This window comes from Ciconia boyciana, chromosome 19, assembly GCF_034638445.1.
Source record: "Ciconia boyciana chromosome 19, ASM3463844v1, whole genome shotgun sequence".
Lineage (NCBI taxonomy): Eukaryota > Metazoa > Chordata > Aves > Ciconiiformes > Ciconiidae > Ciconia > Ciconia boyciana.
In genome coordinates, this window is record NC_132952.1 from 368,206 (window position 1) to 380,833 (window position 12,628).

General features: G+C 57.3%; 3 protein-coding genes across 4 annotated transcripts; all 3 read right to left on the reverse strand.

Moving 5' to 3' along the window:
- Nucleotides 1-1,502: 1,502 nt before the first annotated feature.
- On the reverse strand, nt 1,503-4,872 carry C1QB (complement C1q B chain). The gene is given in 4 exon segments (XM_072884041.1): nt 1,503-2,177; nt 3,298-3,457; nt 4,703-4,812; nt 4,815-4,872. Coding segments are annotated over 4 exon segments (903 nt in total). The 3' UTR covers nt 1,503-1,602.
- Nucleotides 4,873-5,927: 1,055 nt separating this feature from the next.
- C1QC (complement C1q C chain) lies at nt 5,928-7,307 on the reverse strand. Its single transcript, XM_072884039.1, has 2 exons — nt 7,109-7,307; nt 5,928-6,888 (listed from the first exon to the last, which is right to left on the reverse strand). The coding sequence occupies exons 1-2, from the start codon at nt 7,305-7,307 to the stop codon at nt 6,332-6,334; spliced, it is 756 nt and encodes a 251-aa protein (XP_072740140.1). The 3' UTR covers nt 5,928-6,331.
- A 1,972-nt stretch (nt 7,308-9,279) lies between these two features.
- C1QA (complement C1q A chain) lies at nt 9,280-11,533 on the reverse strand. Of its 2 annotated transcripts, none has more exons than XM_072884048.1 (3): nt 11,414-11,533; nt 10,444-10,615; nt 9,280-10,306 (listed from the first exon to the last, which is right to left on the reverse strand). In XM_072884048.1, exons 2-3 carry the CDS (start codon nt 10,604-10,606, stop codon nt 9,741-9,743), a joined length of 729 nt encoding a protein of 242 aa, XP_072740149.1. In that variant the 5' UTR covers nt 10,607-10,615; nt 11,414-11,533; the 3' UTR covers nt 9,280-9,740. The 2 variants fall into 2 exon arrangements, with proteins under 2 accessions (XP_072740149.1, XP_072740148.1); XM_072884047.1 differs by having other exon boundaries at nt 10,444-10,679; nt 11,414-11,464.
- Nucleotides 11,534-12,628: the final 1,095 nt, after the last annotated feature.

Below are 12,628 nucleotides of genomic sequence, written 5' to 3' on the forward strand. Positions count from 1 at the left end.
AGCATTGCAGCTGCATTTTAAAAGCAGCCCAGTGCTCCTGCACAGGGAGAGCTTTGGGGTGCAACATCTCTGCCCCGACTTTCTGATCAGAGGTAGAGGTCTTGGGGACACGGTGTGGCTGCGCTCCTGGGGACAGAAGCCACAGATTTTGCTGGGGGAAGGACCAAGTGGCAAGGACAAAGCATTAACCCAGGGCTGCAAGAGGCGGCACTGATCCTGCCCTATGCCTTCTCCCATGCCCTGTGCCTCCTCCCAGACCTTAAGGGCAAGGTAGAGCTGATCCTTGGACTTCTGCCCGGTCCCTGCAAGCTTTGCCCTCTCAGCCTGTGGGACAGGGATGCTCCTGCTGGCGACGTGAGGGCTAATCCAGTCTCCAGTGCCACCTGCCGGCCAACCATCCCGGAAGATGCTGGAGCCTTCAACCTGTCCGCACCAGTGCCAGGCAAGGCTGGGAGACATCATCCTGCGCTGGGGCAGGGAGACCTGTGCAGCCCAGAGCTGTGGGGCCCTGGACCCATAAGCAGGCCCTGAGAGCTCAATAACGATGCTTCATAAAAGCCAGCCCATATCCCAGTCCTCCCCAGACCCTTCATCATCATCCCCTTCAGCTAGCATCTTTCAAATCCCAGATCCCCACAAAAACTCTCCTACATCATGAGCACCCCGTGTACACCCTCACAGCTTCACACCCCACAGCTCTTGGTACCACCTGCCATGGCTGGGCTGGGGGCTGTAGGCAAAGCCGCACCCAGGTACAATGCTGGATTGTCACCTGCCCCGGGGACAGGGACGTCCTTGAGGTTCTCAGCTCTTATTCATCTGGAGGTCCGTAGGTCTTCCAGGGGGGCTTGGCTGTGCTGTAGGACTTGCACGTGTTCATCCTCTGTTGGGGTTATGGGGCTGCTCTGAACCCTGCCAAGCTGCACCAGTGGATAGCCATGTGCCCCACACCTCTTCCATCATGGCGTCAAGCTCTGGCTTCCCCACGTACACCTGGCTCATCTTGTCACAAGCTTTGACAAGCTTCTGTGGATATTATTGTCACCACCACCCCAAAAAAAGGTCTAAGAGAGGTTGGTGTCCCTAGATTCTACCAGCCTCAGGCCTCTCCAGTACAGCACCATCTCCAGCATCTCCCCATCTACCAGCAGTATCCAGTGGCCCCAATTTTCCCACTATGTCATGTGTCCCACATGTCCCCCCCGCTAGAGACCAGGCTTCCTCTCCGTGTTTTCCTAACCCTGGGCTGGAACTTTCCCTGGGTGGCTCTGGAAGGAGATACTCAGTGTGGGCTGCAGCAGGAACTGCATGAATTGCCTGGGTCTGCTCAGCAGTAATGAGATACTAATGAGGCCAGGCTGCACCCAGGGATGTGGGAGGCAATGCCCTGGTTATCTGAGCATTATTCAAGGGGGGAAAAGAGGCAAATCCTAGGCAGGAAGGAACCAGCAGCACAAGGAGCTGTCATTTAATGTGCAAGACCAGCAGCAATGGGCTTAGGGCATCAAATCTGGAACAAAGAGTCATTTCCAGGGGAGTCCTCAGCCCTGCAGGGGCCAGCCAGCAGCAGGGGAAGGGCTGCAGAGAGACACCATCAGCGGGCTAAGCCTCAGGGAAGATCAGGAAGCCAGAGAAGACGCTGTCAGACCCTTCAATCCCCACCAGGGAGTTCTTCTCCGTTGGCTCCAGCCAGACAGACTCATTCATTGCCATCTTGAGGACCACACCACCCGTGGTGACCTGGTAGCTACTCTGCACGTAGTCACAGAAGGTCACCACTTTCTCACCCCTGCTGCCACCCCGGCCCTTTTTCACACTGAGGCACAGGTTGCCCCTGGAGGTGACGTGGTAGGTGAAGTAGTAGATGCCCGGGACCCGGCAGATGAAGCGGCCATACCGGTTCTCATAGTGGCCCTTCTCATTGGTGATGATGCGGTCGAAGCGTACGGGCTGTTCCCGGCGTGGGTAGGAGCTGATGCTCCTGGCAGCAGAGAAGGCGGACTTGAGGGTGGCCCTGTAGTCACCGGAGTCACCCTGAGGGCCGGGGGGTCCCATGAGACCTGGTAATCCCTTTGAACCTGGGGGGCCCTTGGGGCCAATCTTCCCAGGGTACCCCGGTGCTCCTGGGTCTCCCTTCTCCCCCATGTCTCCTTCATGCTCCACCTGGCCAGGGGGACCTAGAAGGAGGAAGAGTCATTGCAGTTGCAGCTGATCCCCATGGGTCTGCAGAGGGGGCACTGGGAAGGAAACCACCGGTACCTGTGCTGGGATGCGGGTCAGTGGAGACCCCTGCCCGTCTGGCAGGTGTGACACCCCCTGCTCTTGTGCACCCTCCCTCCCCAGGTTCCTTGGAGGGCTCCAGTCTGTCCAGCACCGTTTGTCCCTGAGCATCACCCCCACCTCATAACACCCCAAAGGGCCTGGTGGAAAATACATTGCTTCCCCAGGACCATGTGCCTGGCACTACTTGGTCCTGCACCCGGTTTGGGGCAACCCCCAGTCTCAATACAGGCTGAGGGATGAAGGGATTGAGAGCAGCCCTGTGGAGAAGGACTTGGGGGTACTGGTGGATGAAAAGCTGGACATGAGCCGGCAATGTGCACTCACAGCCCAGAAGGCCAACTGCATCCTGGGCTGCATCCAAAGAATCACAGCCAGCAGGTTGAGGGAAGTGATTCTGCTCCTCTGTTCCTCTCTGGTGAGACCCCACCTGCAGTACCGCGTCCAGCTCTGGGGTCCTCAGCACAGGAAAGACATAGACCTGTTGGAACGGGTCCGGAGGAAGGCCACAAAAACGATCAGAGGGTTGGAACACCTCTGCTATGAGGAAACGCTGAGAGAGTTGGGGTTGTTCAGCCTGGAGAAGAGAAGGCTGCGGGGAGACCTTATTGCAGCCTTCCAGTACTTAAAGGTGGCTTATAAGAAAGATGGGGACAAACTTTTTAGCAAGGCCTGTAGCGATAGGACAAGGGGTAATGGTTTTGAACTAAAAGAGGGTAGATTCAGACTAGATATAAGGAAGAAATTTTTTACACTGAGGGTGGTGAAACACTGGAAGAGGTTGCCCAGAGCAGTGGTAGATGCCCCATCCCTGGAAACATTGAAGGTCAGGTTGGATGGGGCTCTGAGCAACCTGGTCTAGTTGAAGATGTCCCTGCTCATGGCAGGGGGGTTGGACTAGATGACCTTTAAAGGTCCCTTCCAACCCAAACCATTCTATGATTCTATGATTCTATTATTTTCCTGCTCTCAATATTCACAAGTTGACTTTTTCCCCACCTGCAGCCTCCTCCTTACCTCGCTCGCCCTTCAGGCCATTCTCCCCATCTCTGCCGTTGCTGCCAGGCTGTCCTGGTGACCCTGGGATGCCTGGGATGGTGCCATAGGTCTTGCAGAGTGTGGCACTTGCAAGCTGCCCTCCAGCCAGGCAGATCAGCATCGCCCACATGGTCTGCATCTACTGGAGCACAGAAGGATGTCAAGGGGCTTGCCTTGGGCAGTGGGAGGGATGGGGAAGGCACTCTGTGCCACTCTGGAGGACAATGACTAGAAGCACTTCTGGGTAATACCATCAGGGAGGGAAAACATCCTGCTGTAGAGCCAAATCTGCTCACCTGATGGCCTTGGAGGGACAAGCCCCTTTGGGCAGAGAAGGCCTCTCTTCCCACTCTTAAATTACCAGTTGACAAGTGCCCAGAGCTTCAGCCACATGAACATCTGGGGACAGGTTAGCCTGTTCCAGAGGCCTGATGTCCAGCCTGGCCGTGCTGCTGCCATGGACATGTGCTGCAGGTCCTGACTGTTCTGGGTCCCCATTGCTCCCTCAGAGGAGAAATTCTCCATCCTATTTTAGGACCACAACTGTAGGGTAAAATCATTCCCCAGGCCAGAGCAGTTTCATCATCTGCAAGGGGATAGCTCTTGCTTTCCACCAGCATATCTGAGGGACAGCTTTAGTCCTTGCAGATGCACAGAAATCCCCAAACCTGCCGTCCTAACTCCTTCAGGTTCCTATTGTGTCCTGCCACATGCCTGCTTCATCCCAGGAGCATTTCTGTATCAAACCAGCCTTACTGGGACAGTCATCTGGGCTTCCAGTCCCTGGGGTCCCATCTTCCTTCTGCCTTCCCTGCATCCCACAGCTCAGCTCCTTCCCCCAGCTCCTGGTGCAAGTGCATGTGGGGTAAGCACTGGGCATTTGGGGGCTGTATCTGGACATCACATCACCCCAGCCACACTCTCTGGCTTCAGGTGGACTTTTCCAGCACTGAAACGCTGGTGTCAGCAGGAAAAGAGGCAGGTGAGTCGGATCCTCCAGCCACAGCAGCTCTGATTCATAAGCAGCATGTACAAGGATCGATCCGCAGGCTCTCAGCCCAGGCCCAGGCAGACGAGAAAAGCATCTCAGGGCAGGAGAGCACCCCCAGGACACCTTTCAGACTCATGCTTAGTCCCTTATCACCCCTCTGGGTCTTTGCCATCTCTCCTTTCCATCTCTCCCTTCCCCCAGGTGGGGCAGGAGGGGTTGGGGTCCCACCAGGGCTCTCCACCACCGCCAGCCCAGCAGTCCCCTTTCTATTCTGCCACAGCAAAGTGTCAGTGATGCAGGGGGTGACTGTCACCCTCATGCTGCCAGGTTGCCTGCATGCTCCTGCCTGCAGGGGGGAGCTGGGACTCATCCTTGCCAACGGCTTGCTCTTACCTTGAACATCTCGTTGGACGGACCGGGAGATGGAGCAGGACACACCAGCGTCCTGCTTGGAAATGACCACGGGGGGAAGCAGAAGTTTGCTGCAAGGGCTCTTGTGAAAGATCTGGGCCACATCCCCTTTTTATCTTTAGCTCCTGCCCTTTCTTCAGTAGCACTTTCATATCCGCCATGAATGCTGTCTGTCAGCTCAGCAGGACATGCCATCCCCAAATGACCCTCTGGGGCCACTCAGGCGTACAGCTCTGGCCCTGGGGAGCAAAGGGATGTCTGCTCTGCCCTGCAAGGTCCCTGGGTCCTGCTCGGGTGTGCTTGCTATGGGCAACTGCCGTGACAAGTTTGGGGTGACCCCTCAGGACTGCAGAAATGTGCATGCCCTTAGCTAGCATCCCTCGGGCTTCTCTGTACATACCCAGCTCTGCTGGGGGGTACAGGCAGGCCCAGAGGATGCTACAGGGTCTCAGCATCCATCACCTTGAATCTGTCCCCCAGGTTCTCCTAAATGTTGTGGATGGGAAGTGATTCACCCTGTGGTAAAAGCATTTCCAGTCCTGCTTTCTGCCAATGCCTTGTGGAGGTGAAGCACAGGGCATTCAGGGGAGATGACCCGTTTTTCCACTGTACAATGTGTGCCACCAGGAGGAATCTCCATTGGGTTTTGGTGAGCTCTGTAGCCTCCACAGCCATGAGCTCCTTCACTCTGGCTCTGGGAAGCCTGTGCTTCCCCTGCCCTGTCCCTGGTGAGGCTGGGAACCTGGGAATGTCCTGGCCACCAGACACATGGCTGTGAGGTTTGCTGCGTGGTTTGTGGCCCTCTGCATCTGAATTGCATCCACTTGGAGGGGAAGGGGAGTATCAGGGTCCCTGCTTGGAGGAGTCTTGGTGTCCCCCCCCCAGGTGGAGGCTGTATGCATGGGCACGGGAACCGTCCCCTTCCTGCAGTCAGTGCAGCTGGGGGTCCTATCCCACTAAGCAAAGACAGGGTTGTGAATGGTGCATGATGCTCACTGATGCTAAGCATGGCCAAGCCAGCGAGGGCTCAGGGAGGTTCTGATGCCATGCAGATGCCCAGATGTTGTGCACACACACATGCATGCATGCACGCCGCATCCATCTGGCCACATGTGGGCTCCACCTGCAGAAAGGCAAGTCATGGAGGAAAAAACACGCTAGGCCATGTGCACTGGGGAAGGTTTTATTGACACTTTCCACAGCCAGGTCATGGCGAAGGTGCTGCTGCAAGCCTGCTCCAGGACACTTGGCTGTCTCTGGTGCAACCCAGGCGGGAAGGGGAGAGACGCAGAGAGACCTCTGGCCCCAGCAGCAGAAGGTAATGTGGGGTTATCAGGGTGGATGCACATGGCAGTGCCAGCAGGACCCTGGGGGCTTGGCACCATCACTCTGGGTGCAGATGCATCCAGAGGTGCCTGTTGCCCCCGTTCAGCAGCTCCCTGCACTTGGTCCCCAGGCCAGGGGGTTGTGTCTGGTGGCTGGGGCTGACCCCCTCACTGGGGCTTCCCACCCAGCAGAGAAACCTGGAACATCAGCAACAGCCTGGCGGTGAGCAGCAGCATTTGCAGGGCAGGACGAAGTTGGCGTGCTGGGGTAGGCTCTGCTGGTCCTCTAGTCCAGGAAGAGCAGGAACCCCGAGAAGACGCTGTCAGAGTTGCCGATGCCCACCATGCCGTTGTAGTCATTCACCGCCAGCCAGACCTGGTCCCCAGCACCCAGGTGGAGGAGGATCCCACCAGAGCTGACCTGCATGGTGTTGGTCTTGTGGTCGCAGAAGCTGGCCATCTTGTTCCCATTCTTGTAGAGGATGATGCAGAGGTTGGCTGTGTGTGAAGTGTGGAAGACGAAGTAGTAGAGGCCGGGGAGCCTGCAGGTGAACTTGCCCGTGGTGGTGTCATAATCGTGGTTGGTGTTGGTGATGACGTGGTTGAACACCACAGGGACATTCTTCAAGGGGTGCTCGCTGGTCTGCCTCATCACTGAAAATGCTGACTGGTGCTTCTGCTTGTAGCTGCCTGGCATACCCGGCTCTCCAGCCATGCCCATCATCCCAGGGTCTCCAGGGGGACCAGGGGGACCGATGGGGCCAGTCTTGCCTGGCAAGCCAGGGCTGCCCGGTTCCCCTTTCACGCCCTTGGGCCCTCGTGTTGCAGGTGTGGCTGGGATCCCTGTGGGGTGGTGGGAGTGAAAGAGAGTCAGCATCAATGGCAGGATGTGGGGACAGGCTCCTCCAGCCCCTTCCCTCGGGCAGGATAGGGTTGTTGCCTCTCTCCAGCCTCCTCTCCTCCTGCCCTGTCCACAAAGGATGCTCTCCATGGCCTGCAAACCAAGGCAGACTGGCCACAGAGGACTCAACAGCCTGCGTGGTTCCCCTCCTTGCTCACTCACCTGGCTCGCCTTTGGCTCCCTTCAGCCCATCCCGGCCATCCTTGCCCGGCACACCCGGCATGCCTGGCAGGCCTGGAGCCCCGTAGCAGCTGTGAGGGGCATCTCTGGTCACAGCAGACCCCAGATTCAGGAGTAGGAGGGCGAGGGCCAGGTGGACCTGCTCCCAGAAGCTCTGCCCCATTTTGGTGCTCTGGAGCATGGAAAGGGAAAGAAAGTGCTGGGGTGAGGGGCCACGGCAGGGTGGCTTTCAGGCCATGGGGCAAAGGAGGTATTGTGCTATGAGGCTGCCTGCACCAGGAGCACCTGGCTGCAATGGCTGTGCCTTCAGTGTCCCAGCCATACCAATTGCCAGGCAGTGGGGAGGCAAATATGTGGAGACAGACCCTGGTCTCATCACCTCCAGGGCAGCCCCTGATGGCACAAGGAGGGTTGGACTTTCAGTCTGGATGGAGCCATGAGGTCTTGCGGTACCCGTGGCCAGCCCCAAGTTCTCCCAGTCCAGTGTCCCAAACCCCCTGCAGATGCATACGCCGCGGCAGACTTGCACCATGCTGCACTGAGTCTGGAGCTCTCTGGACTCAGCTGATCTCACCCCTCCTCCATCACCAGCCTGACTTTCCTGGCTCTGCCTGTCAGGATCACACCCCCCATCAGCTGGGGATCTCCCAGGACAGTGCCTGGCCCAGGGGACTGGGTCTTCCCCCAGCAAGGACAAGCGCGCATCCCCCCCATGACATGTGTGCAGCCTGGCAGTGCCTCTGTCTCCTTCTCCTCCTCCTCTCACATAGCCCAGCACTGTGCCGTGCTGCTGGACCCACAGTCCCCATGCAGCCCACCCCAAAGAGATGGACCCTGCAGCACCTCTTACCTCTGGTGGAGGGAGCAGGGCACGGGATCCTGCGCTGCTGAGCCCTCTGGCTGATGTGGGTACTGCCTGCCAGCACAGCACGGTGTGGGTGACTCTCTGTGACACCCTCCCGGAGGAAGTCACAGAGTTAGGAAAGGGCCCTTGGGGACCCACAACCCCCAGCTGGCCCCCAGCCGAGTTTCACATCCTCCTGAGCAAGCACTTTCCTCTGAGCAAGCACTTTCTTGGCTGTCCAGCGAGACCTGCGCTCGTGCCACTGCAGCAGCAGGGGCTGGAAGGACAGAAGTGGCATGAGGTGGCATTGGCAAGAGATGTGCCACAAACCCTCCATCCACCACGGGAAGTATCGCTCTGCAAATCGCCTGCCTTTCCCCCATCCTGAGCATTCCTGAGCAGAAGGGCAGCAAGCGGATGGGGAGCAGACCCTCATGCCAGCTTCATGGAGGCAGAGCCATCTGTGCAATGATGGCCTGGTGCAAGGTCATCGCCTGGCTCTGAAGGGAGGTGTTGAACCCCTAGGCAATGGGACTGAAGGACGTTTCTCCTTGAGGGTTTCTGACCTGCAGGATGGCTGTCGTCTCTGCACCCTGCCCTGTGCTCCACCAGCTCTGCTGGGTGCTGAATGCACTGGGACCCCACCATCCCTGGTTGGGGTGATGCTCCTCACAGGTGACCTGGCCTCCTCCTCATTGCTCCAGGAATGGAGACATTTGACTGCCCAGCATGTGTGGAGCAGCAGTCCCAGGGTATGGCACCTGCATGGCTTCCCTGATGCTTTCTGGCTGCTTGATACGTGCCCAGCCTGCCCTACTTCCCCCTAGTCTCGCTCCAAGCCAAAGAAAGAAGAGCATTACCCCACAATCCCACCACCATCACCCCACAACCCCATCAGTCACCCTGATGTCCCTGTCCTTCCTTGCTGAAAGGCTGGAGGACCACAGCTGCCTTTCCCCTTCCTGGCAGAGTTTGGGTACCAAGAGAGGACCACGTGGGTGAGGTGTATTATCTGCTGCCTGTATTTACCATTGTACAGGACAGGTAGCTTGGACACATCAGGAAAAGGACACACATAGGCTAGCCCCAGAGATTTCCCGTTCCTGTAAGTGCCAGCTCTGCTTGTACACTTCAGTTCCCTCCTGTCCTTCTGCCTTTGCAGCTGGGGTCTGTGCTTGTCCAGGGGCAAACTGGGATTGCTTCTCTCCCTGGGCAGCTAGGGAAGGGGCCCAGGATATTGATGGTTTGGGGAAGACCATGAGTAGGAAGGAAAACCCAAGCAGCTGTCTTGAAAGAAGCATTTATTTATACTGAGGGGGAGGATGGGAGAGGCAGTAGTGGCCCGGCGCCAGAAAGGCATTTACAATGGTTAGTGTAGCAGAAGCAGTGGCACACAGTGATTTCCCACTCAGGAATAAAGACCCACAGCTGGTGAATGGCCCCAGTGACAACTGGTCCCCTCCAGTGTGGTGTCTGAGCACCCAGGAGCAGAAAGGCCTGCTGTGGCCGGGAGTCCTCTGCCTCCAGGATGGAGTGGGCAGGCTCCACATGGAGGTAACTTCTAGCAGGGGTCTCACTGCTGCAGTGGTGACTCACAGCCTGGCGACTTTGTGACATTGGTGGAAGCACAGGACCTGTCTGGTGGCTCAGTGTGGGGCTGTCCTGGTTTGCTGTGATACTAAACCATCCCACGCACTCACAGAGGGAAAACACATGCAGACACACACACCGCAATGCTCTGGTGCTAAGCTGGTTCAGACTGGCAGTCCATCACCCTGTCTGCGGGAAGAGCATGAAGCCACTGAAGACGCTGTCTGCCTCGGAGCCACTGTAAATCTTGTTCTTGGCAGAGTCAGTGCTCACAGACACCCGGTCGCCCACGGCCAGGCTGAGCACGCTGCTGCCCGAGTTCACCTGCAGGATGTCACGGCTGTTGTAGTCACAGGAGCTGACCACACTCTCCCTGTTCTTGGTGATGCTTAGGCAGAGGTCCCCGCTGGAGACCACCTGGTAGGCGAAGTAGTAGAGCCCAGGGACGCGGCAGGTGAACTCCCCTGTCTGGGGACTGTAGGAGTTCTCCTGGTTGGTGATGATGTTGTCGAAGACCACCGTCCTGCCCATGGACGGTGGGGACCTCCGTGAGGCGGAGAAGGCAGGACGTGGCTGCTCCAGGATATTGCCGACTTTCCCCTTGTCCCCTTTTGGCCCAGGCTGGCCTGGGAGCCCAGGGGGGCCAGGCGGGCCATGGTAGCCCCGGTTCCCTGGGATGCCAGGAGGCCCTGGCTCGCCTGCATCACCTTTGAGTCCCCGGATGCCCGTCCTCTGTGCTGATTTCCCTGGGGAGAGGTGGTGAGGAGGAGCAGTTCATGCACCTCTGGCATCTCCCAAGCTTCTCCCACAGCCCATGATGCTCCTACCAAGAGGCTTGAGGCTCCCAGGCCACCCACACCATGCATCCCTGGCTCCCCCTTACCTGGCTCTCCCATGTCACCCTTCTGCCCCGGCCTCCCGTTAAGGCCAGGGACTCCTGGGAAGCCATCCTTGCCGTCCGGTGCCCGACACACGCCATCCTCCAGCAGGACCATGCCCAGCACTGCTGCCAGGGTGCTGGTCGCCAGCCAAAGCCCAGGTTGCATCCTGCCTCCCTACAAGCACAGGGGTGGGGGAACTGGGGATGGAGGCAAGCGCACAGCAAACACACAGATGCACCTTGGAAACAAACAGACAAGTGCTCTCATCAGATGCATGCACAGATCTACCACGCCACCCAGGTGTTGTCCAATACAGATAGCCGGACACCACCTCCAATGGTGAAAATAACTTCACGGAAGGATTTTAAGGCTGTTTCATTGCATGAGCTGAAATCATTGATGCTACTGAAAATCTCTGACATGTGCCCATGGCAGAGCTGTGGGATTGGAGAGCCCAGGACATGGAGCACGGCATAAACCCTTTGGTGCATGTCCTGGGGATGGGTGGTCATGCATCAGATGCAGGCAGAAGATGTTTATTGCAGTGTTGGGTGAGCAAGCACTGATGTATGGGGCAGTGGTCCAATGGGATGGAGATCACAAGTGAGGAAGGGGTGCAAAGAGACACAACAGAGGAGGGATAAACAGGAAAGGGATGAACAGGCAAAATGGATCCAGATCTCCAACACACAGAGCTGGGAGAGAGGAGGGAGGTCCTGAGAACACAGACCTACCCCAAAACCTGGGGTACTCAGCCCAGGACAAGTCTGCAGAGCCCAGTGATGTCCACAACCACATGGAGCAAGGACAGATTCCTGCAGCCTCCTCCCCCCACACACATCGTCTTCTCCCCCTTTTCCTACTTTAAACCCTTGTGGAGGGGGGAAGTGAAGAAAAGAGGGGGACAGGGAGCAAGGATTGGCAAGTGGTGGCAGAGGAGGCATGTGTCCCCAGCTATTTGGGGTGACTTACCTCCTTGCTGGGGGTGAAGACAGACCAGTCTAAGGAGCAGCTCTGTTTGCTGGAAGCTCTTCCTTCAGAGCAGGGAGGAAGAGGAGCAGGGTGGGGGGGATGTACTTGCACGCATGGTGGTTTGCCTGGTTGGGGAAGAGAAGTGCCAAGTTTCACTTTCTCTGCACAAGAGAGAAACTTGTTCCCCTTTCCGCACTCGACCCTGGCTGTGCTGGTCACAGTCAGGGAACAGCTTGGTAAGCAATAGTGCAGGACCATAGGGTTCCCAGCCTGGCCCAGCAGCATGTGCCGGCAGCGGGGACCAGTGGTGACTGGGCACAAAGCAACACAAAGTTGGAAGGTGCCCAAAGGCATGCCACAGCTCTGTCACTGTAGGAAGGGACAGGTGATGTGAGCACTAGGTGGCATGGCCATCCAAGGGTTGCTCAGTGGGACCCAGGGATCACTCTTCATGGCTCCTGGACTAGGCGATGAGCAGACCATGACTGTCACTAGTACTCAGCCTTGTCATCACTGCTGCTGGGGGCTGACCCCTCCAGATGCCCACCTTGGTGCTGCACCCTGACAGAGCAGGGTTCCAGCAAAGGGACCGTCAGTGTCTGTGTGGCTCAGCAGGGCCTCAAGCATCCTCAGTGAGACATCTCCTTCCCACTGCCCTCACTTCAGTGGTTTGGGGACCTTGTCTCTGTAGTAGAGTGGGAGAAGATGGGTGTCTCTGGCACCTAGGTTGCTCCTGGTCCCCTTTGAGTGGGGACCTTGCACCCGCCAGATCTGGGCAACCCCAGGAGCTGTGTGTGGCTTGACCCAGACCTGCAAAATGAAAAAGCCAGTGTCTCACACCACCGAGCCCAGGGAAGGTGCCCAGGGATGCACATTCAGCTGTGCCACAAAAGAGCCCAAAAATGCCACCAGTACCCAAGCCCCACTACAGCAGGGAGCAGAGGGATCATGGAATCATTAAGGTTGGAAAAGACCTCTAAGATCATCTAGTCCAACCACCAACCCAACACCTCCATGCCTACTAAACCATGTCCCAAAGTGCCACATCTACACTTTTTTTTTAACTCCTCCAGGGATGGTGACTCCATCACCTCTCTGGGCAGCCTGTTCCAGTGCTTGACAACCCTTTCAGTGGAGAAATTTTTCCTAATATCCAATCTAAACCTCTCCTGACACAACTTGAGGCCATTTCCTCTTGTCCTATCACTAGTTACT